The 25,182-nt window shown below is 42.7% G+C and overlaps 1 protein-coding gene across 1 annotated transcript in view; it reads right to left on the bottom strand.

Annotated features, from left to right (window-relative positions):
* The window catches only part of TTC23L (tetratricopeptide repeat domain 23 like), a 45,124-nt gene that overhangs the window by 16,257 nt on the left and 3,685 nt on the right, over window positions 1–25,182 (bottom strand). Inside the window, exons 3-6 of the mRNA XM_081232955.1 lie at window positions 22,742–22,925; window positions 18,574–18,697; window positions 10,078–10,240; window positions 8,583–8,702 (exon numbers count right to left, since the gene is read on the bottom strand). Of these exons, the coding sequence (XP_081089081.1) occupies window positions 8,583–8,702; window positions 10,078–10,240; window positions 18,574–18,697; window positions 22,742–22,925 (591 nt within the window). The remainder of the gene's footprint in view (window positions 1–8,582; window positions 8,703–10,077; window positions 10,241–18,573; window positions 18,698–22,741; window positions 22,926–25,182) is intronic.

Here is a 25,182-nt window from a genome sequence, read left to right as displayed (position 1 = left end):
AGAGCCACATTCAGGACATTGGTCCACCAAAGACCTCCTGGCTACACATAATATCAAATGGCAAAAGCTCTCCCAGACGTCTCCATCTCAACGCTAAGACCCACCTCCACTCAACAACCAGCAAGCTACAGTGCTAGACACCCTATGCCAAAGAACTAGCAAGACAGGAAAACAACCCCACCCATCAGCAGAGAGGCTGCCTAAAATCATAATAAGGTCACAGACACCCCAAAACACACCACCAGACGCGGTCCTGCCCACCAGAAAGACAAGATCCAGCCTCATCCACCAGAACACAGGCACCAGTCCCCTCCACCAGGAAGCCTACACAACACACTGAACCAACCTTAGCCACTGGGGGCAGACACCAAAAACAACAGGAACTATGAACCTGCAGCCTGCAGAAAGGAGACACCAAACACAGTAAGTTGAGCAAAATGAGAAGACAGAGAAACACACAGCAGATGAAGGAGCAAGGGAAAATCCCAACAGACCAAACAAATGAAGAGGAAATAGGCAGTCTACCTGAAAAAGAATTCAGAGTAATGATACTAAAGATGATGCAAAATCTTGAAAATAGAATGGAGAAAATACAAGAAATGTTTAACAAGGAACTAGAAGAAATAAAGAGCCAACAAACAGTGATGAACAACACAATAAATGAAATTAAAAATTCTCTAGAAGGAATCAATAGCAGCATAACTGAGGCAGAAGAATGATAAGTGACCTGAAAGATAAAATAGTGGAAATAACTACTGCAGAGCAGAATAAAGGAAAAAGAATGAAAAGAACAGAGGACAGTCTCAGAGACGTCTGGGACAACATTAAATGCACCAACATTCGAATTATAGGGGCCCCAGAAGAAGAAGAGAGAAACAAAGAGACTGAGAAATTTTTTGAAGAGGTGATAGTTGAAAACTTCCCTAATATGGGAAAGGAAACAATCAATCAAGTCCCGGAGGCACAGAGCGTCCCACAGAGGATAAATCCAAGGAGAAACACGCCAAGACGCATATTAGTCAAACTGTCAAAAACTAAACACAAAGAAAAAATATGAAAAGCAGCAAGGGAAAAACAACAAATAACACACAAGGGAATCCCCATAAGGTTAACAGCTGATCTTTCAGCAGAAGCTCTGCAAGCCAGAAGGGAGTGGCAGGACATATTTAAAGTGATGAAAGGGAAAAACCTACAACCAAGATTACTCTACCCAGCAAGGATCTCATTCAGATTTGATGGAGAAATTAAAACCTTTACAGACAGGCAAAAGCTAAGAGAATTCTGCACAACCAAATCAGCTTTACAACAAATGCTAAAGGAACTTCCTTAGGCAGGAAACACAAGAGAAGGAAAAGACCTACAATAACAAAGAACAAACCCTAAACAATTAAGAAAATGGTAATGGGAACATACAAATCAATAATTACCTTAAATGTAAATGGATTAAATGCTCCCATCAAAATACACAGACTGGCTGAATGGATACAAAAACAAGACCCATATATATGCTGTCTACAAGGGACCCACTTCAGACCTAGGGACACATACAGACTGAAAGTGAGGGGATGGAAAAAGATATTCCATGCAAATGGAAATCAAAAGAAACCTGGAATAGCAATTCTCATATCAGACAAGATAGACTAAAATAAACACTATTACAAGAGACAAAGAAGGACACTGCATAATGATCAAGGGATCAATCTAAGAAGAACATATAACAGTTGTAAATATTGATGCACCCAACATAGGAGCACCTCAATACATGAGGCAAATGATAACATCCATAAAAGGGGAAATCAACAGTAACATAATCATAGTAGGAGACTTTGACACCCCACATTCACAAATGGACAGATGATCCAAACGAAAATAAATAAGGAAACACAAGCTTTAAATGATATATTAAACAAGATGGACTTAATAGGACATTCCATCCAAAAACAACAGAATACACTCTCTTCTCAAGTGCTCATTGAACATTCTCCAGGATAGATCATATCTTGGGTCACAAATCAAGCCTTGGTAACTTTAAGAAAATTGAAATCATATCAAGTATCATTTCCGACCACAATGCTATGAGACTAGATATCAATTACAGGAAAAAATCTGTAAAAAATACAAACACATGGAGGCTAAACAATATACTACTTAATAACCAAGAGATCACTGAAGAAACCAAAGAGGAGATCAAAAAATACCTAGAAACAAATGACAAAGAAAACACGATGACCCAAAACATATGGGATGCAGCAAAAGCAGTTCTAAGAGGGAAGTGTATAGCAGTACCATCCTACCTCAAGAAACCAGAAACATCTCAAATAAACAACCTAACCTTATACCTAGAGCAATCAGAGAAAGAACAAAAAAACCCAATGTTAGCAGAAGGAAAGAAATCACAAAGATCAGATCAGAAATAAATGAAAAAGAAATGAAGCAAACAGTAGCAAAGATCAATAAAACTAAAGGTTGGTACTTTGAGAAGATAAACAAAATTGATAAACCATTAGCCAGACTCATCAAGAAAAAAAGGGAGAAGACTCAAATCAATAGAATCAGAAATGAAAGAGAAGTAACAACTGACACTGAAGAAATACAAAGGATCATGAGCGATTACTACAAGCAACTATATGACAATAAAATGGACAACCTGGAAGAAATGGACAAATTCTTAAAAAAGCACAACCTTCCAAGACTGAACCAGGAAGAAATAGAAAATATAAACAGACCAATCACAAGCATTGAAATTGAGACTGTGATTAAAAATCTTCCAACAAACAAAAGCCCAGGACCAGATGGCTTCACAGGTGAATTCTATCAAACATTTAGAGAAAAGCTAACACCTATCCTTCTTAAACTCTTAGCAAATACAGCAGAGGGAGGAACACTCCCAAACTCATTCTACAAGGCCACCATCACCCTGATACCAAAACCAGACAAAGATGTCACAAACAAAGAAAACTACAGGCCAATATCACTGACAAACATAGATGTGAAAATCCTCAACAAAATACTAGCAAACAGAATCCAACAACACATTAAAAGGATCATACAACATGATCAAGTGGGGTTTATCCCAGGAATGCAAGGATTCTTCAATATATGCAAATCAATCAATGTGATAAATCATATTAACAAACTGAAGGAGAAAAACCATATGACCATCTCATTAGATGCAGAAAGAGCTTTCGACAAAATTCAACACCCATTTATGATAAAAACCCTGCAGAAAGTAGGCATAGAGGGAACGTACCTCAACATAATAAAGGCCATATATGAGAAACTCACAGCCAATATCATTCTCTATGTTGAAAAGCTGAAACCATTTCCTCTAAGATCAGGAACAAGACAAGGCTGTCCATTCTCACCACTATTATTCAACATAGTTTTGGAAGTTTTAGCCACAGCAATCAGAGAAGATAAATGAAAGGAATCCAAATTGGAAAAGAAGAAGTAAAGCTGTCACTGTTCGCAGATGACATACCATACATAGAGAAGCCTAAAGATGCTACCAGAAAACTACTAGAGCTAATCAATGAATTTGGTAAAGTAGCAGGATAGAAAATTAATGCACAGAAATCTCTTACATTCCTATACACTAATGATGAAAAATCTGAAAGAGAAATTAAGGAAACACTCCCATTTACCATTGCAACAAAACAAATAAAATACCTAGGAATAAACCTACCTAAGGAGACAGAAGACCTGTATGCAGAAAACTATAAGACACTGATGAAAGAAATTAAAGATGATACAAACAGATGGAGAGATATACCATGTTCTTGGATTGGAAGAATCAACATTGTGAAACTGTCTATACTACCCAAAGCAATCTCCAGATTCAATGTAACCCCTATCAAACTGTCAATGGCATTTTTCACAGAACTAGAACAAAAAATTTCACAATTTGTATGGAAACACAAAAGACCTCAAATAGGCAAAGCAATCGTGAGAAAGAAAAATGGAGCTGGAGGAATCAGACTCCCTGACTTCAGACTACACTAAAAAGCTACAGTAATCAAGACAATATGGTACTGGCACAAAAAGAGAAATATAGATCAATGGAACAGGATAGAAAGCCCAGAGATAAACACATGCACCAATGGTCAACTAATGTATGACAAAGGACGCAAGGATATACAATGGAGAAAAGACAGTCTCTTCAATAAGTGGTGCTGGGAAAACTGGACAGCTACATGTAAAAGAATGAAATTAGAACACTCCCTAACACCATACACAAAAATAAACCCAAAATGGATTCGAGACCTAAATGTAAGACCGGTCACTATAAAACTCTTAGAGGAAAACATAGGAAGAACACTCTTTGACATAAATCACAGCAAGATCTTTTTTGATCCACCTCCTAGAGTAATGGAAGTAAAAACAAAAATAAACAAATGGGACCTAATGAAACTTAAAAGCTTTTGGAAAGCAAAGGAAACTACAAACAAGACGAAAAGACAACCCTCAGAATGGGAGAAAATATTTGCAAGTGAATCAACGGACAGAGGATTAATCTCCAAAATATATAAACAGCTCATGTAGCTCAATATTAAAAAAAACAAACAACCCAATCCAAAAATGGGCAGAAGACCTAAATAGACATTTCTCCAAAGACCTACAGATGGCCAAGAAGCATATGAAAAGCTGCTCAACATCAGTAAGTATTAGAGAAATGCAAATCAAAATTACAATGAGGTATCACCTCACACAGGTCAGAATGGGCATCATCAGAAAATCTACAAACAACAAATGCTGGAGAGGGTGTGGAGAAACGGGAACCCTCCTGCACTGTTGGTGGGAATGCAAATTGATACAGCCACTATGGAGAATAGTATGGAGGTTCCTTAAAAAACTAAAAATAGAATTACCATATGACCCAGCAATCCCACTACTGGGCATATACCCAGAGAAAATAATAATTCAAAAAGACACAAGCACCCCAATGTTCATTGCAGCACTATTTACAATAGCCAGCTCATGGAAGCAACCTAAATGCCCATCAACAGATGAATGGATAAAGAAGGTGTGGTACATATATACAATGGAATATTACTCAGCCATAAAAAGGAATGAAATTGGGTAATTTGTAGAAACGTGGATGGATCTAGAGACTGTCATACAGAGTGAAGTTAAGTCAGAAAGAGAAAAACAAGTATCGTATATTAACGCAAATATGTGGAACCTAGAACAATGGTACAGATGAACCAGTTTGCAGGGCAGAAATTGAGACACAGATGTAGAGAACAAACGTATGGACACCAAGGGGGAAAGTGGCAGGAGGGTGGTGGTGTGATGAATTGGGAGATTGAGATTGACATATATACACTAATATGTATAAAATGGATAAATAATAAGAACCTGCTGTATAAAAAAATAAATAAAACTCAAAATTTCAAAAAAAAGGGAGTCATGTACCACAATGTTCATTGCAGCTCTATTTACAATAGCCAGGACATGGAAGCAACCTAAGTGTCCACTGACAGATGACTGGATAAAGAAGATGTGGCACATATATACAATGGAATATTACTCAGCCATAAAAAGAAACGAAATTGAGTTATTTGTAGTGAGGTGGATGGACCTAGAGTCTGTCATACAGAGTGAAGTAAGTCAGGAAGAGAAAAACAAATACTGTATGCTAACACATACATATGGAATCTAAAAAAAAAAAATTGTTCTGAAGGACCTAGGGGCAGGACAGGAATAAAGACGCAGACATAGAGAATGGACTTGAGGATACGGGGAGGGGGAAGGGTAAGCTGGGACGAAGTGAGAGAGTGGCATGGACTTATATACACTACCAAAGGTAAAAATAGATAGCTGGTGGGAAGCAGCCACATAGCACAGGGAGATTAGCTCGGTGCTTTGTGAACACCTAGAGGGGTGGGATAGGGAGGGTGGGAGGGAGATGCAAGAGGGAGGAGATATGGGGATATATGTATATGTATAGGTGATTCAGTTTGTTATCTAGCAGAAACTAACACACCATTGTAAGGCAATTATACTCCAATAAAGATGTTAAATATATATATATATATATAATCCTGACATGTATATATGTGTGTGTGTTTATATATGTGTGTATATACATACATATATATATATATAGAGAGAGAGAGAGAGAGAGAGAAAGAGAGAGAGAGAGATAACTGAAATGTTCATAGCAGTTATGTCTGGGTGGTGACATTACAATTGACTTTTATTTTCTTCATATATGTCTGTTCTTTCAAATTACCAAAACAAATGGGGAATATAATTTTTTAATGATAATAAAATAGCATTCATTTAGGTTTCTCTTTCTAGAGTTAGCAAGACACAAAAGAGAAGAACATGTGTAGTTCAAAGCTGCTTCTCACAGTTATTAGCTTTATAGGCAAACTCCAGGAGTCTTTATTTCCTTCCAAATAAAAGAAGGTTAAGAATACCTAAATTACACGGTTGTTATGAAGATTAGATTAAAAATAATATGTAAAATTGCCTAACATATAGTAGATACACAATCAATATTTCTTCTCCCTCACCCCGTGCCCCCATCTTTGTATTCCCAAGTTGAATTAAAAATATGTGTGTGTATAAAATTATTTTATAGAAGGCATTCTGCAATAGTTACAATTTATTTTAAGCTGGAACGTTTCTCCCTCCCCTGAAGATTAGAATTTTCAGTCAAAAGAATATATAAGGCATGGTTATCTGATAATTCTTCACACACACAAATTTATTTTTTTTTGTCAATCAGACCACTATTTCCCTTGATCATAAGAGCACAAGTTATAGAATGATAATGCCTTTCATCAAGAGCTTGTAGGAAGATAATCAGCCAAGTTGTCTGACCTGCCTGAGCAATCTGGCCTCATTTTGCCCACCCTTCAAATAGGAAAAAGGATTTGCCCTTCCTAGATATTTCGTGGGTATCAGACATAACTCAGTGTGTCATAGAAGGTGAGCTAGGGATTCAGACGACCCAGTGCTGGCTCTCCTACCTATCAGTTCTGTCACCCTGAGCTACTTAATTTTTCCATGCCTTAATTTTCTTATCTGTAAATTAAACAGAAAAATACCTGCCTCATAGGCTTGTGGTATAAGACTGAGTGAAATAAATTATGTAAAGCACTTAGAACAGTGTCTAGGACGTAGTTATACTTTAGCAAACGTTCCAACACTTAGAACAGTACACGTACAAAACAGGTCAACAGTGTGGAATGGATGAATGAAATATGCACTCAAATTTATTCTGAAAGAGGAACAAGGCTATCTTTCACATAAGCACAAAAACCTTAGTCACTGCCCCGTGTGACTGCAGTAGACATTCACTAGACTCTAATTTATGGGCCTGTGGACTTAATTCAATATTTAACTCTGGACGTGCAGACATCTCCCTGCCATTTCCCATTTGACTTCTAGATTCATGGCTTTTTAGAGGAGGCAGGCATGACTCATGTCATTTCCTTACCATTCCGTCACCTACCCTCCCATGCCAAGTGCTTACAGTTTTGGAAACAGATTGCTTTTAAGTATGTGAAGATATTTGAAAACTCTAGGGGATAGTAAACCTTTTATTATTCTTTTTTTTCTTCTGATAATCTGATGGGCCCACTCTCGTATCTAAATATTCTGATTCTCAGAGGATCCCTAACTCAACTGTGAAACAGTTAAGTCTCATTCTGGCTTGAACAAATTCCATGAACTTTGTTTCCATATGGAACACAACTTTCCCTTAAAATGCATATGCATAACTCATGGACCTCCAATAAATTGTCTCATTAACTGTTCCTTCCTCATCTTTTAAGTGGTCATACTTGATGACAAATGTAGGTGGCAATTCAGGAAAAAAAAAGGAATTTTGCAGTAAGTATGAGGGGCAGCACAAGGAAGGCTAACAGTCTGTAAGTTCAGATCAAGTTCAGATCCAACACTTAAAGCTTATCACCTTGGGGCTTCCCTGGTGGTGCAGTGGTTAAGAATCTGCCTGCCAATGCAGGGGACACGGGTTCGATCCCTGGTCCGGGAAGATCCCCCATGCCGCAGAGCAACTAAGCCCGTGCACCACAACTACTGAGCCTGCGCTCTAGAGCCCGCGAGCCACAACTACTGAGCCCATGTGCCACAACTACTGAAGCCCGCGCACCTAGAGCCCGTGCTCCACAACAAGAGAAGCCACCGCAATGAGAAGCCCCTGCACCGCAACGAAGCGTAGCCCCCGCTCGCCGCAACTAGAGAAAGCCCGCGCGCAGAAATGAACAGCCAAGGCAGCCAAAAATAAATAAATAAAATTTGTATATTAAAAAAAGCTTCACCTTGGACAGTTTGTTTAACCTCAGCTCAGTTTCTTTGCCCTCTCTCTAATGACATAATTATTGCACCGACTACCTCAGTGGTGGCTGTGAGGATTAAAGGGGACGGAGCACACGAAGCTTAGACCATGGTGTATGCGTTTGGCAAATATGAGCCTCTTTTACTATCATTTGAGTCTCTGGGTCTTTGGCTCTGAATATTTTACTCCCTTTATATAGAGAGTACAAGACAGTCATGTAATTCCAGGCCTTAGCCATAAAAGTCCAAGCTTGTCTAAGCCCAGATCTTACCTGCCCAAAGCAATTGTTAGGTCTTTCTTTGAGGCCTGTAATCCAGAAGCACCTCCCTTGTATGATTTTATCAGCTCCTTCATGTTTCTCTCTGACTTCTGCAGGTTGAAATAAGCCTCTCTGCCAGTGAAACAGTCAAGGAGAATGCCAGGTACAGAACCCCCCTCCCCCACTGGCCAGGGGCAGCAGCGGGTAAGCAAACAAAAGGGGCCCTTGGGAAAACGAAGCAGTATTTGAAAATGCACCCTTCCCTATGTTCTCTATTTTCCATCTATATATGTTGTCAGGAAGGGAGAATTCTTCAGAAAAGGAACAGGGCCCTGGGTGTCCTGTGGTATTGCTGCAATCCAGGGCTAGGATGGGTGGTGAGCGTTTGGAGCGAACGGAAACCGTAAATTACACTGGATTTCCTTAGAGGCATCTACTGTGGGACAATTATTCATTTTTCCCAAGTGGGTTTCTGTGAATGGTAAAAGAGAGGAACTAATTCTGCTGAAAGGGACTTTCTGGCTCATTTAGAAAGTCCAAGCAAAGCAGGGTTTTGGCGAGAGGAAAATAGCAGGAAAGAAAATCCCCTTAATTCCCAAATATCCTTCTAGCCCACATTTTCAATAGCCCTCCACTAAGGGCATAAGAGAGGAAGGAAACATATCAGATTTTGCAAGCTGAGCATCAGAACCAAAAAACTAGAGAGGGGGATGTGTAGAGAGGAGAGACTGGGGACACATGGGCTCAAAGAGGGCTTATGATTATTCACGAACATGAAAGACCCTGAACGGTTTTCAAGTGGAGATGGTACCAAAAGGAGCTGTCAAAATCACAAGCTTTTTGAGGAGAGGCATATATAACAGTTCCCCGCTGGAAATATGGAGAACTATTTCTTTTGTCTATTTTGCTTGGCCTCTGGTTTCATGGGCAGTATTCTCAACGGCATTTCAGAAAAACTAAAATGATCATGTGTACATTCAATCAGAGGTTTTTGGCTGTATGTTACAATCACCTGGGGCTTTTAAAAATCTCAATGAACAGATGCACCCCAGACCTACTAAATCAAACTCTCTGGGGTGGGACCCAAATAGCAATAATTCTGAAAGCTCCCCCAGGGGATTACAATGTGCAGCCTACTCTGACAAGCAGTGCTTTAAATTACCATTCATTTTCTGCCTTCCTACATGGCCACCACCGCCGTCACCTGCGTCCTCGTTGCTAACGCTGTCTTGAGTGCCCTGTGAGGAGCAGGACAGGCTCCAAAAGCCTTCAGCTGGCCAGGGGATGTGTCCCCCGTGAGAACCCTCCCATGGTTTAACTCAGAGCTCATATGAATAGACACAGGAGGAACATTCGTACTTTCTAGATGGACAGCAGAGGCTTGTGGAAGACCTGTATGTCAGAATGGAGCTACGAGCCCTCGGTTTCACCTCTCACCCTGTGTGAGACGACCCATGTGGCATGCGTGGCCCCTGGCCCTGATCTCCAGACCCCGCTGGGAAGGGAAGGATATCGGTTCTGTAGGAGCCAGGCCATCCCCAGAGTGTAGTACAGCATGACCAGAGTTTCCAGGATTTCCTTTTTCGCCTTGTGTGAGGTCGCGTTTCCCTTCCAGGTCAGCAGTATGTTCTTGGCAGACTCAGCATGTTTCTTGGCCTGAGCTGGGAGGCCTGGGGAAGTTTGAGGGTGGATGGCAAGGTGAGAAACATTAAAAAGGTTTTTCAGTCAAAGACATTCCTGGGAGGGGGAAGGAGGGCAGTGTGGTGGTCGTTTGGTCTTTAGTATTGGTTCCCCAAATTGGCAGTGCATTAGAATTATCTGGAATGCTTGTAAAGAATATAGGTTCCTGGCTCCCCCCATCCTGCCCCTCACCCCAGACGTATTGAGTTGGAATCTCTAGAGGAATAGTGTCCAGGACTCTATATTTTGAATTAACTCCACAAATGCTTCTTATGCAGCCATCCTGGCATTCGTCTATGGACTCGGTTTGGAAATCACTGATGGAGTCAGGAGTGGAAGCTGCGTATCCCATTCCCAATCCACTGCTCATGCCATGTGACCTTTTCATTCCACAAAGCTTCTCCATCCTCCAAATGTAAAATGACAACAAAATTATAGAAGCTGCCCTTTTACCAAACACATGGAGATAGTCCAGGAATGAACTTGGTTATGCCACAGAGTGCTATGCTTCATTCGAGCTTTCTGGAAAAGGCATTCTATAAAGTCAAAGGGCTTATGAATACAATTACTTCCATCTGGGGATTTTTTTCAATCCAAGATGAAGCTGGTGATACTAATTGGTCACACACACACACACAAAAGGCCTAATTTCTAAATGCAGTGAGGCCCCTCTCTAGAGAAAGAAGACAAAGGGGATACCAAACCTCTGCTAGACAGAACATGGGGCATGTTTCCCCTCATTTTCTAACTAAAGGCTGGTATTCCTGGCACTTGCTTGAACTATTAGTCCAGTTAACAGAGGGAGACTTGGGAGTATTCAGTTTACAGAACTATTTCCTCATCTTCTAGCCTAGCTCATGTCTAGTGATCCCTGATGGGAAAGGGAAACTCTGGAGAAAAGAGAAAAGCCAGCAGAGAACACATAGGGGTTCTCCTCCACCCTACTGAGGACTGCCATGGCTGCGTCAGCTCTCCTCTCGGCAGCCGCCAGGGTCTGAGAAACATATTCACCCCTGCTACGTGGGGAGGCCCACTGTGCCTCTGATGCTCCGCTTACACCTCAGCCCTCAGTTTGCTCTCCGGTTGGCCCTTGGAGCCCGCTTTTGCGGTATGGGTGCAGTCAGTGGCAAGAGAGATAATTTGAAAGGACTTGCATTTGATGCCTGCAGCCCTCATATGTTCCAGATGTGCAGGTCCTTAGTGAATTGCAGCAGTGGGAACACAGTTTCTCTGGAAGAGCCCTAAAAGTGACCCAGAGGCCGAGAAGTCTTCGTAGAACACTCGGAGATGCCTGTTGTGTAGGTCCCAACTGGAAAGAAAACTGGACTCCGTGGTGAAAGAGAGGGCGGCATCTCAAGTTACAGATGACAGTGGTCCTCAAATGGCGTGGAGCATCATAAGCACCCTGTTAAAATGCAGATTCCTGGGCCTCCAGTAGTTACGGTTCACAGGTTCTAAGGTGAGAACCAAGGATTCAGATTTATAACAACTATCTTAGGTGATACTGGTGTAGGCTGTCTGAGGACCACATGTGGAGAAACAGTGAGTTAGTAAAGCCTCTATACAGGAAGTGGGACTCACGTCCTTTCTGAAGAGTAGGTAGGGTTTTGACTGATGGAGAAGAAGGAGAACGGGTTTCCACTCGGAGCAAACAGCCTGAGGCCATAAAGACAGAATAAGCGTGTGTGTGTGTGTGTGTGTGCGCGCACGCACGAGCACACTCGTGCACACGTGCACTGGTGGGGTGGGGTTGGGGGGTGCTGGGGTATTAGGGAAGGCTGTAAGAAGACCAGTCTGCCTGAAGGGAGGTTTCAGTTGAAAGACACGTAGCGTATGAATTAGACAGAGAAAATGGAGTCTTGGGTGCCAAGTTGAGGAAGCTGGACTTGATCTGCTAGAGGTAACGGGAGTCTTCACAGGTCTTGAGAAGGGCAGCAGCAACAGACAGCTCTGCCAGGGAAGCAGACCCGACACCAAAGTCGGAAACCGAGAGTCTGTTTATCAAATAGGTCACTTTCCACAGCCATCCGGGCCCTTGGGAGTGGGTCAATACGTAGTGCAGGAACCGCAGTTAGACGCTTCCCTGGGTCCACAGGAGGGAGAAAAGTGAAACTGGATGAGCTATTGAAAACCACCCCCAAATCAGCCCAACATCGCTTCTGGGCTCCTCAACAGAGAACAAATCCTAAAGCTGTTCTGAGGCTTTGCAAGGCTGCCCCCTCAGCTCCACACCCCAGCCCTAGGGGCCCAGTGCTGGCTGTGAAGGCCCCAAGAGGAACCCGTTTCCTCTAAGCTCAGCAGCTAATTAATTATATAGTTCCCTGTCTCCCCTTCACCACGCCCTGCCCTGTGGTCCTTCTGATGAAAACGCTGAGCTGGTAACCAATGGGACTAAAGTAAACTGAACTAGGATCTTGATTTAAAACAGCTCATTCAACTTTAAAGTCAGCCCTAAAGAAAAAAATGACTCCTTTACTCTTCCCAGAATCCACTCTGGTCTCCAGAGTGGGGTGCGTGTACCCTTATGGGTATGCAAGATGACATAAGGGTGTGGGGAAAAAATTAAAATTTCTCTGCTTTTAAAAACAATCTTTTTTGTTTTCAATTTTTATGACTATAATATTACATAATATTTAATACTATTGTACATAGTTTATAATAAATACATATTTATGGAGAGTACTCAAAACATTTTTTGTGAAAAGAGAGCTAATTCTCAAGAGCTTAGAGACCACTGCTCTAGACAAATGTTTTCTAAAGTTTTCAAGTATGAAAAAGCTCCTTTTTCATTAAAAAAAAATCTGTGATAATATTTTTATAGCATTTCCTACATGAGAAAATTCAGGATGACAAAGTATGATGAGTCAGAATCTAATATTCTGAAATGAATTTGCTTTTTACTAATTGCAAGAACACCCTCTTTTATGTAAAAATAATGCTCTGCATATATGTCTGTGTAAGACTCATTCCCTCTCTCTCTAGAGGGTGCTCACAGATTGGTGACCTTGTTCCCTAGCTCCAAGTCCCACCTCCCTGAATCCGATGTCTGTTCCAAGACCACGTCATTTTCCTTTACTTGCCCTCCCCAGCCAGGGACACCAGCCTTCTCCCTGCGCCAACAGGGCAGCAACTATAGAAGTAAAAATCAGGGTGGCAGCAAGGCCTGCTTCTGGAGCCCGAGATTCACAGAAATCACAGGGGCACATGAATGAACTGGAAAAGCGGTCCAGAGATTGTCCACCAAATGTATCGATCATTTTGCTTTAGTTTGGGGTGGGATTCCACCACGGATTTCTGTTACTCTGGCTCAGGCCACAGAGAATCTTCTCGGAGCTACTCAGTCTTCGGAGGCCGCTGTGGTCATCTCTGACCGTCGCCTATACTGAAGACGTTCCCGTGGTCCAGTGGTTAAGACAGCAGGGTCTTGGGGCCAGACTTCCAGGTACGGAAGCTGGCTTAGCCACTGACTACTTGAATGATTACTTCATCTATCTGTACTTCAGTTTATTCACCTATAAGATGGCAATGAAAACACCTCCCACCTTGTACGGCTGTTGCAAGGATTAATTTAATTACTTTATGAAAAAGGATTAAATAGTGCCTGGCACACAGGAATGAAATGAGCTTAAATAAATATTAGCTGTTATCATCATCCTTACTACCAGGGTCCATTCCCCTTAAGCAATTTATTATACTTGTCCTTACGTACTCTGGACAGTCTTCATAAAGCTGCTTACAGAATCTCTATAAAAGGCTGCCTTCTCAAACGCACACTCACTTCAGACAGGTACCAGGCTTCCTGTAGGTCAGATCAACTGCTCTTTATTATTCCCTATTGGTCCTGTACCAGCTTTTTTACCAACTAGACAGAGAAAGTAGGGTTCATGACTTATGCTTCTTTTTCGAGGTTTCTGCAACACTTAGAGCCCCAGATACCTGGAAGGTGCCCAGTAATAACAGGCTAACAAATTAATTCCTTGCTTCATTAATAACAGGCAAAACATCAGGAAACTGCTTGCCATGTTACTGTCTTCTCCTTCCTGAACACATGGAAACAGTGGTCACAAGGTGGCCAGCCACCTCCACCTGCCCTTTTCTCAACCACTGAAGCCCTAGGCTTGGGAGGGTTCTCGCCAGGTCAGCTGGTGACAGATTTCCACTTCTAGTGTCCCTTACCCTGTTTCACCAAACATCAGCCTTTTACGCTCTCTGCTTCGCAAAGGCCTCGCGTTTTTTTTTGTTTTGTTTTTTGTTTTGTTTTTTTTTGCGGTATGTGGGCCTCTCACTGCTGTGGCCTCTCCCGTTGCAGAGCACAGGCTCCGGACGCGCAGGCTCAGCGGCCATGGCTCATGGGCCCAGCCGCCCCGCGGCATGTGGGATCTTCCCGGACCGGGGCACGAACCCATGTCTCCTGCACCGTCATGCGGACTCTCAACCACTGCGCCACCAGGGAAGCCCGGCCTCGCGTTTTTCTGTTATTGACCCCTGAAACCCGCTGCATCGGTCGCTCCATTTTTTAAAACTTTCAAACTCTCTATCTGGCTCCTTCTTCACTGCCTAAAATGTTCCCAGGTCTCCTCCTCTTATAAAATTAGCTTCAAATGACTTTTCTGCCTTCCCTAGCTACCCTCCTATTTCCCCTCACCCCTTTCACTATGCAGGGCATAGCATACATAGCCTAGGCTACCGGCCCATGCCTTCCCCTCATCCCTGGGATCTGGCTTCTCTAACCCTTCTGCAGAAATGGTTCTCGTGAGGCCCCCAAGGGCCTCTTACTGAGTAAGTGCAGTCGCAGTTTCTTGTATCCCCGTCTCATGGCAGCATCTGACACCTTAGCTGCGCGGCTACTCCTCTTGGCTCCCAAGGCACTGCTCTAACTCAGTTCTCCTTGACAAACCTTCTCTGACTCTTTGCTCACTCTCCCAGGGTCCTCTGTTCCCTTCCATTAACATGTCCATTCTCCAAGGGTCTGTCTTTCCATTTCTTCCTTTTCTTTTCTCTCCTCTCAGAAGTTTTATCAACTCCTATAACTTCAACCTTGGCCTTCATGCTTATAATTTTCCATTTCTCCTCCCTAGTTCTCGTCTCAAATATTTTTCCATGCTTATGATTCCCCTCTCTCCTCCCCAATTCTGGTCCCAACTCTCCAGCACCTAGTAAAAATATACTTGTGGATTTCTCCATTGTAATTCAAAGTCAATGTATCAAAAACCAGACCCACCATTCCTCTCCCACTTCGCTTCCTTTCCTGACCGGCTTATCTCTGACGATGGCACCTTGAGAGGCCTGAAACTTCATGGTCATCTTGGGGCCTCACTTTTCCTCAACCCCAAATCCAATGTCATGTCCTGACAATTCTTCCTTCACAGCCTTTTTTTAACTATCATTTTTGAATAGGTAATACATTCCCATGGTTCAAAAGTTAAAATTATATGAAAAGGTAAATGTTGAGAGGTCTCACTTCAAATTCTATCCCCTTTCACAAGCAGCCTCTAGCTAACTTTTGTTTCTTTCTTGTGTTTCCTTCAGTGTTTCTTGATGTGAATATAAGCACATATTCTCATTTCTCTCCCCTCCTTCTTACCTGAAAAGAGGTATGTTACAAACACGGTCCTGCGTTGTGCATTCTCTGTTGCCTAAAGATGTATCCAGGAGATCTTTCCCTAGTGGCAGATAAGCTTCCTCATGCCCTTTCTAAGGCTGTATATACCACATAGTGTGTATTAGTCCTTCAGTGATGAGTACACTTGGTTGTTTCCAATCTTCTACTATCATAAATGATGCTGCAAAGAATAATATCATCCATTTAAGTGTGTATTCAGGAAAGAGTCCCAAAAGTGGGATTTCTGGCTTAAAAGGTAAAGGTATCCGTCCTTCATAGACTCTTAAATCCTTACCTTCTCACTCGTGCCCCCTGTCACCAGCCTGGTTTTACACCTAGATGTAAACAGCTAGATGAGATAGCTTCCATTCTAGCTATCATTGCTAGACTGACCTTTCCAAAAGCACACTTCGATTTACTCATCCCCCTGCTGGAAAATCTCTCATAGTCCTCCTTGTCTACCAAATAAGTGACTAATTCCTCAGCCTGCCCAAAGTGCCCTCCCTTCCAGGTTCATCTGAGTGGTCCTCACCGTATCGAGCCAGCGCTGCTGATTACTTTCTAAACACACGCTGTGCTTTCCCACCTCCATGCGTCTGCCAGGCCTTGTTCTTCACCAGAAATGCCCACCCCTTCTTCTGCCTACCCAACCCTACTCATTTTTTTTAAGTTATTATTTTTCTAAATTTATTTTATTTTTGGCTGCGTTGGGTCTTTGTTGCTGCACGCGGGCTTTCTCTAGTTGTGGCGAGTGGGGGTCACTCTTCCTTGTGGTGTGCAGGCTTCTCATTGCAGCGGCTTCTCTTGTTGCGGAGCACGGGCTCTAGGCACACAGGCTTCAGTAGTTGCGGCATGCGGGCTCAGTAGTTGTGGCTCACGGCTCTAGAGCACAGGGCTCAGTAGTCGCGGAGTACTGGCCCAGCTGCTCCGTGGCATGTGGGATCTGCCCAGACCAGGGATCGAACCCGTGTCCCCTGCATTGGCAGGCAGATTCTTAACCACTGCGCCACCAGGGAAGCCCCCTACTCATTTTTAAAGGGCCTTCTTGAATGGCACCTCTTCCTGAATCTATCACTTACTACCTTCAGTCAGAAAGGATTTCACCGAGCGCCCCCAAAGCCCTGTATTTAAACCAGTCACATGGCCTTCTGGTGCCTTCTCTCGTAGTTGTCCGTGGGTAGCTCACCTTCCACACGAGGTTGTAAGTTCTCTGAAGGCAACGACTGTGCCTTCTGTCCTTTATAGTTCCCAGGGCCCTCGTCAAAGAATTTCACATATACAAGTGTCTCGTTACATACTTACTGGAAGACCATTTACCGAGAGAAATCAGCCTTCTGGCTTGACGCCCTTCCCCCAGTGCTGGAAAAGGCTCCCAGGGAAATGAGGCAGGCAGGTCTGCTGGCCATAAGGCATGCACATGTGCAGCGAGGTGTGAGCACACACAGATGCACACGTCCCGCCTACACGGGAGCCTGGCTCATAAATTCTGTCCATTTTACAGCAGTTGCAGGATTAATGACAACAAAACTAAGTGGAATTCAGCAAGCACGTCATCCCTCTTGAAGGTCTGTGATTTTTCAAAGCTTTCGTTGTTTTATTTGAAGGACCACAGACTTCAAAAAAAGTTAAAGTGAAGAAACTGGGGAAGGCCTATACCTGAAATAAGAGACCCTAAGCTATTCTCAAGGTATGGTCATAATCAAAACCTATTCTACAAAAACTCTAGGTTAGGCCTCAGAAACTCTGGGTTCAAGACTGAGTGCTGTTATATTATGTGGGCACTTCAGCTAATCAGGAAGTTGTTTTTCCCATCTAGAAAAAACAAACACACAAAAAGACCGTCTTTTACAGGAAAACTTTTTCCCCTCCAACCTACTACTCAAATGTGGTTCTCCATTCATGTGCCTGGAAGAACTGTGAATTAGGGAAAAGAGAGTGGTGCTCCCACCATCTTTCATAATATAACCTGTTTACCTGTCTTGAGTTAGTTTGGAATCTAACTGGAAAAGCAAAACTCAAAGTCTACTGTGGCTATTCATAGAAAGGGTTGATTTCAGAAGATGAAGGCCAACCTCCTTCCACAGACCTACCATAGTAATCTCTCTAAAGAAAGGGAGGCCGTGTCTGCCTGCCCTCGGTTCAGACAAACATCCCCCTCAAACGTTTCTGGTACTTTCCTCTCAGGTTCAAGCTGCCACCACCTCAAGTCAGAATTTCAAAAATAGTTACCTAAGTTGTCTCCCTGAATCTGGGCTCTCCCAGGGCCCAAGGAGTATACTTGTTGGTGCCAAACCAAGTGTCAATGACTTGCCAACTGACATATCCATGGGTCTGTCTTCAGCCTTCACCTCATTTGACCTCTCTCTGCCATCTGACCCTGCTGAAACCACACTGCACTTCCTTTTGAAACCCCTTCTCCGCCCTTGGCTTCCATGACTTGGCCCCTCCTGATTCTATTTCCTTGCTGGCTCTGCTTCCGCTACCCAATCCTAATGCTCTTGTCCTCCAGGCTTCTGTCCTCTGCTTTCCTTCCCTCATTATTACCTTTACCTCTACGATCCCTGTCACACTGCCTGCCTCATCCATGGACTTCCCCTCTTCTTGACAAGGTGTGAGTTGGGGACAGGATGGACCCTCCCCTGGGCAACCCCACCCCGACTGTGGTTGTGTGTGGGCTCAGTGTGGCTGGCCCCCCCAGACCCAGCCTGGGAAATCGAGTACCTCTCAGTGTCAGGTAGCCGTAAGCCAGGGTGGCCAAAGCCTGTGCACATTTCCAGGGTCCTTCCCCAAAAATAATCCAAGAAAGGATGACACAGCGAATCAGCTCCTTACTTGCTTGGGTATTCTGCAGAGAGCAAACAAGTCATTACACTTTTTGGAAAGGAGGAAAATCTCCAGCCTGTATCTTATCACTGGATTGCAGGACTGCATCCACTGTCAACTATTTCTCTCCTCCCCCCTTCCCATCCCACAGCCAATCCATCAAGTCCTCTTGGCTCCACCCTATTCCTAAGTCCTAAAGCTACGCACTTCTCATTTCTGCCATGTGTACCTAGTCCAAGCCACCCTCATCTTTGACCTGGGTGACCACAGCCCCTCCTAATTGCCTCCACTCTTGCCCCCCATAGTCTACTTTCTACATCATAGCCAGAGTGACTTCTTTTAACCTCTTATTGCGAAAAACTTTAACAGTATACAAAAAGAGCATGGAGAATGAGTTAGCTTCATCGCTCACAGCCAATCTGGTTTCATACCTATGCTCCTCAAGCATCCACCCTCTCCCTCTACGACTTTGAAGCAAATCAAAGATATTAAATCATTTCATATTTCATAAGTATCTCCAAAAGATACAGACTTAGAAATATAACCACAAAATCATTATCTCACCAAAATATTAATAATGATTCCTTACTATCAAATACCTAGTCTCATAAACCTAACAATTACCTCATAAAGCTAACATTTCTTTTACAGTTTAATTGTCCATACACTGAGATCAGTCTCCTGAGTCTCTTTTCATCAATGGGTTCCACCTCCATTTCTAATTCTTTTCATTGCAAATTATTTATTGAAGAAACTGAGTTATTTGGTTTATAGTGTTTCCCAAAAATGGAAATTTGGTTGAATCTTTATGGTGTCACTCAACATGTCCTTCCAGTCTCCATTCTGCCTTTATATTGGTGGTTGATTTAGAAGTTTGGTTACCTTTAGCTTTTTTTTTTTTTAAGCATAACTACTTCATATGTTCTACCATCAGAAGACACCTAACCTTGGGTTGTCTCTTTCTGATAAAAGCACAACTACATGAATTAATCTATAAAAGATTATAAAATGCTGATATCCTATCATTCCCTCTTCATATGTTAGGTGGAATAACTTTATAAAAAGAAATCTCCTCTCATCTCCTTCTTAGTTACCCAACAGTACAGTTCATATCAGAAGGACAGGATACATGATTTAATCATTCTCTTTATTTATCAGCTTTCCAAATAATGAGTTCATTCACTAGCATCCTCCAATGATGACCAAATAGCTAGTTATTTATCATTCTTCTTGCTATTATTATTATAATAAACATATCTGGATTTTTAAACAAATCTGATGTTCCTGAACATAGCAAACTAATTTCTAACTTGGGGCTTGTACACCTGTTGTTCCCCCAGCTTGGGACACTCTCACACATCGTTACCCTCTTCTGTCATTTTCATTGCATTCACCTCAGAGAGGCCTTCCTTGGCCACCTTATCTAAAACAGACTCTCACCCCATCACTTACTATCCCATTACCTATTTGATTTTTTTCTTCATGGCACTTACCTCTCTCTGATATTGCAGTAACTAGTATTTTGTTTGTCTATGATCTGTCTCCCCAAATAGAAAATAAGTTCCTCAAGAACAGTTTATTCCTGGGGCTTCCCTGGTGGCGCAGTGGTTAAGAATCTGCCCGCCAATGCAAGGGACACAGGTTCAAGCCCTGGTCCGGGAAGATCCCACATGCCGTGGAGCAACTAAGCCTGTGCACCACAGTTACTGAGCCTGCGCTCTAGAGCCTGCGTGCCACAACTACTGAGCCCGTGTGCCACAACTACTGAAGCCCACGTGCCTAGAGCCCGTGCTCCACAACGAGAAGCCACCACAATGAGAAGCCTGCACACCACAACAAAGAGTAGCCCCCACTTGCCACAGCAATGAAGACCCAACACAGCCAAAAATAAATAAACAAATGTATAAATTTAATAAAAAAATAAAAGAACAGTTTATTTCTCATGTTCACTGCTGTATGCTTCATGCAGAGAGGAGGCGCTCATTCAGTATTTGCTGAATAAATCATCTCTCGATTGGCAAAGATAAGGATGAGGTGGGGAGAGAGCCCCTGGCTCTGTAGAACTGATAGGCAGAGCTCTCTAAGAAATCAGAGAATTGCACCTTCAGGTCATAGATGTCAGTAACTTTACAAACACAGTCATCAACTGGCTGCACTAATTGACCAAGTCAGGCATTTATTTCCTGGTGAGGTGAAAATGGCACTTCAAGGACTCAAAAGCCTGGAGTTTCAACCCTCTGTTTACTGATTGTGATGTTTGGGGCAAGATTACCCTGAGTCTCAGCTTCCTTTTCTATTTGGAAATCTATACCGTCTACAACATGGAGTTACTGTAGGGAAAGTGAGTCAACATCAAAGTGATGCAAATCTGTTACGTGTTATCTGAATGTAACCATTTACAGAGTAACACACAGAGTGGTCCAAGGACGGCTCCCTTCTGATCTCCATGATCCCCAAATCCCCACCCCATCTCCTTCCTAACCTGATGCTTCACTCCTCCCAGCTCAAACACACAGATGCAAACAGTGTTAGAGGGACATTTCCCCTCGTGTTTTAGAAACATCCATTCAGTCAGAATTTTTGAGAGTTCTGCACGTGCTGAACGCACAGTAAATACTAAGTTCTATTCTGAGGGAGAAGCATAACATGATGAAACATCACTGGAATGAGAGTCCAAAGCCTTGACTTCTGTCCTGGCTCTGGACATTCCGTATTCATTCATCCCCACACTTCCCGCCCTGGGGAAACTGAGACAACCAGTGTGGGCTCTAGAGGTCAATCCAGGGCTGCTGCTCCTGCCACCAATATTCCTGTCCTTCAGGGCTGTGAGCACTGAGCTGGGCTAGATATAACTCCTAAATCTAAATCTTTGTCATTATCCAAACTGGTCAAGGAGCTTTCAAGCTTTTGTTTTTTTTCTTTAAATATTTATTTATTTGGTTGTGCTGCGTCTTAGTTGCGGCAGGCGGGTTCCTTAGTTGTGGCTTGTGAACTCTTAGTTGCAGCACGCATGTGGGGTCTAGTTCCCAGACCAGGGAGTCTTAACCACTGCACCACCAGGGAAGTCCCGAGAAGCTGTCAAGTCTTAAAAGCCCACACTTGCATTCCATGGCAGTTGGTACTTGTCTTTCTAGAAGTGATCATTCTAGCCTGGGTTCATGAAATACTACTGGATCCAGGTCAGGATGATGGTCCTTTGCAAGTTTCTGGGTAATTTACAGAGGTAACTTTATATTATAAATACATCCATCTAGGGAAGTATCAGCTTCTATCATCTCCCTCTGAAGTGCCTCTCAGCCTTTCCTAAGCCATCTGCAGAGTTTTTTTTTCACACATGTACATTAAGGTCATTTTTTCCTTTAGCCAGGAATAGCCAGGAAGTCAGTAAGTCAGCACATGAACTCCTTTGTTGATAAATAATGCTCTGGGAGCAGGCCGGTGCCTGTGTGTTAATCGTGAGGGTCACTGACATGCTTTCTCGGGTTCCCGCATTTTGAACACTCTTGCTAAACGCTTGCTCTGAGGTCCTAGTTCCCAAGTCCTTGCTTTGCTCTTGAAAATGGATACCTACACTCTCTGGCCCCTGCTGCTACCGCCCACTTCCGGTCCTTTGGTTTGCTTATGATTCCACTGTAACCACGGGCATCTTACCGTATCCTTGCCAGGCCTGAGCCTAGACTCTGCCTGGCTACCCTTGTTCTCAGCCTCCTGCCTCACTATCCTGGCCTTCTTGTTATCCAAAAGATATTATTCTGAAACCTTTCAGGAGAAATCAAAAGATGATTTTTTAATTAACGTAATCAAACAGCAACAGGAAGAAGCAAACATTAATTTTTAGTTTAAAGCTAGGAGCACAAACACTCCAAGGGGGCATGCACAGTGACCCATGTGTGGAGCCCGAAGGCGGGCTGGCTACCAACTATGCTCTGCTTTCTTTTCTTCCACTTATAAAGAAATATAACACCTTCCTCTTCTTCATGTCCTTCGATCTGCAATTAAGGAAGAACTTCTCTAGTCATGGACGTATTTTTAAATGGAGAACCCACTGAGTTTTTTGTTTTATTATCATTTTTCCCTTAATCAGCTGAGCTACTTTCTTCTGGGATTGGGCCAGTTTCTCTTTGGGAAGAGACATACGGTCTATGGCCTTCTCCTCCTTGGCTTTAGCATCTTGTTCACTCTCTCCAGACCCACTAGTGGGATACAACTCATCTGTTCGCTGATGGTCTGCGATCTTGGTTTGCTGTGACCTTTGGGTACCAGAGAGCAACACGGAGTCAGGTTTAACCCTGCATATCTCAAACAAGGCAGCACTGAAGGACAGAGCCCTCCCAACTGGGGGCTAGGGATATGATCTCTAAAATAAACCTGTGAATAAAGCTAGGTGGTGAACTCACGTCACCTGCAAAGCCAAGAATTAGAACGGCAATGTAGTGGTTCCAATCAGATTTAGTGAACCTCCCACCTATGGCAGAGTCGCAGCCCTGCTGCTTACCAACCATATGACCTTAAGTAAGTTACTGGTTTGCTTCACTGTAAAATGAAGTCAATATGAATACCCACCTGATGAGGTTATGGGATTAAATCAGATAATACTCATAAATCACTTAGCATAGCCTGCTATTTAGTAAGTGTGCTTTTAACATTAGCTATTCTTATTTTATGAGCTCCATGACTTGAGGATGTTGAATTGGAAGATCTCCAAGATCCTTGATGTTTTAAAATTCTGATCCAAACCAGGGGGGAAAATGGACATAATGAAATAAGGTAAAGGGAACATTTTGAGGTCAGAACTTCACGTGTCCTCTTTCATATTTCTTAAAAGCTTCAACATAAATAGTAACTAAAGAGGATGTGGTCCCACCAAGGAGAGGGGAGGGAACCCACACTGGGTCAAGTGCAGATTCAGAAGGGAAATGGCCTTCTCAATTATGTTAGAAAAAACAAAACAAAAAAACAAACGTGTTTGAGAAAGAGCTGAGTGGGTTGAAAATCTCCCTCTTCCCCAGCACCCCCTGCCCACCCCCTTACACACACACACACACACACACACACACACACACACCCCCCATGCAGATCTCAGACTATGATGCTGAACATAATTATGAATGGGTAATTGGTATGATAAAGATAAAAGCCCAAAGAGTTAATCTTATATAACAAAAAAGATAACCATATCCTAACTCTACCAGAGACATCATAAAGTGATCCAGAAGAAATAGAATTCTAAGATATTAAGAGCAACAACAGAAATTTTAATTATTAATAAGTTCCCTCAAAGGAATCACCTTTGTATTCACAATAGCTTTTAAAAGTTCAACCACTGTATAGTTTTTAAAATAAAATTTATCTTCCTTTTCTACTGATTAGATAAGTAATGAATGTTCATTGTAAGAAAAACAAAAAGAGGAAAATTTAGAAGGAAAATAAATGTCAAGCGTAACCTTTTACACCAGGTTCGAATAAATGACATCCTAATATCCATCCAGAGTCCTGTTCTAAATAACCTATATTTATTTAGGCATGTGGGCAAACCAGGTTATGTGGACAGGACAGCAACATTTCTTTTTTTTTTTTTTTTTTTACAACTTTATTGGAGTATAATTGATTCACATGGTGTGTTAGTTTCTGCTTTATAACAAAGTGAATCAGCTATACATATACATATGTCCCCATGTCTCCTCCCTCTTGCGTCTCCTTCCCTCCCACCCTCCCTATCCCACCCCTCCAGGCAGTCACAAAGCACCGATCTGATCTCCCTGTGCTATGCGGCTGCTTCTCACTAGCTATCTACCTTACGTTTGGTAGTGTATATATGTCCATGCCTCTCTCTCGCTTTGACACAGCTTACCCTTCCCCCTCCCCATATCCTCAAGTCCATTCTCAAGTAGGTCTGAAGGACAGCAACAGTTCTTCAGGCCCAAGCCCAGGGCCCAGCAGGACTGCCTTCTGCCCACAAACAGAAGTGTGTTTTCAGAAGACATGCAAATTCAATGGAAAAGCCAGGGAAGGCTGGCGGCACTGTAATCAGAAGACAGGTGCTAAACTTGCCTGTTTTCTGCCTAGTGAATTCCGTACTCCTCCTCCAACTCGAATGTCACCTCTGCTGGAAGTCTAGCACTGGAGTAGCAGTAGAAACACCCTCTACAGGGCTTGCAAAAGTCTTTTCCAACTTCTACTATAGTGCAAATCACGCAACAGTCTCATTTTCAAAATCTGTTTTTGTTTCGGAGTCTTCTTTGCTTCCTAGCCAGTTAACTCCACCAGGGCTAGGGCTGAGTCTCATTTGTTTCTAAGAAACCCTGATACCTGGCTCACAGTAAAAACAAATAATGGTTGGTTAAATAATGAAGAAATGAATGGAAAAAGAAAGTGTAAAGTCTTTAGGATACCTGAAAAAGACTGAAGGTGAAGGAAATCTGTGACAAGAGATCATAACTCAAGAAAACTCAAGAAAGAAAGCTTAGTCACTCAGTAGAAGGCTTTGCTTAGGCCGCATATTTCACC

The sequence above is a fragment of the Mesoplodon bidens genome (assembly GCF_964165515.1).
Source record: "Mesoplodon bidens genome assembly, chromosome: 4".
Classification (NCBI taxonomy): domain Eukaryota; kingdom Metazoa; phylum Chordata; class Mammalia; order Artiodactyla; family Ziphiidae; genus Mesoplodon; species Mesoplodon bidens.
Note: the sequence above shows the minus strand (reverse complement) of the source record. Positions and strands in the feature narration are given on the sequence as shown.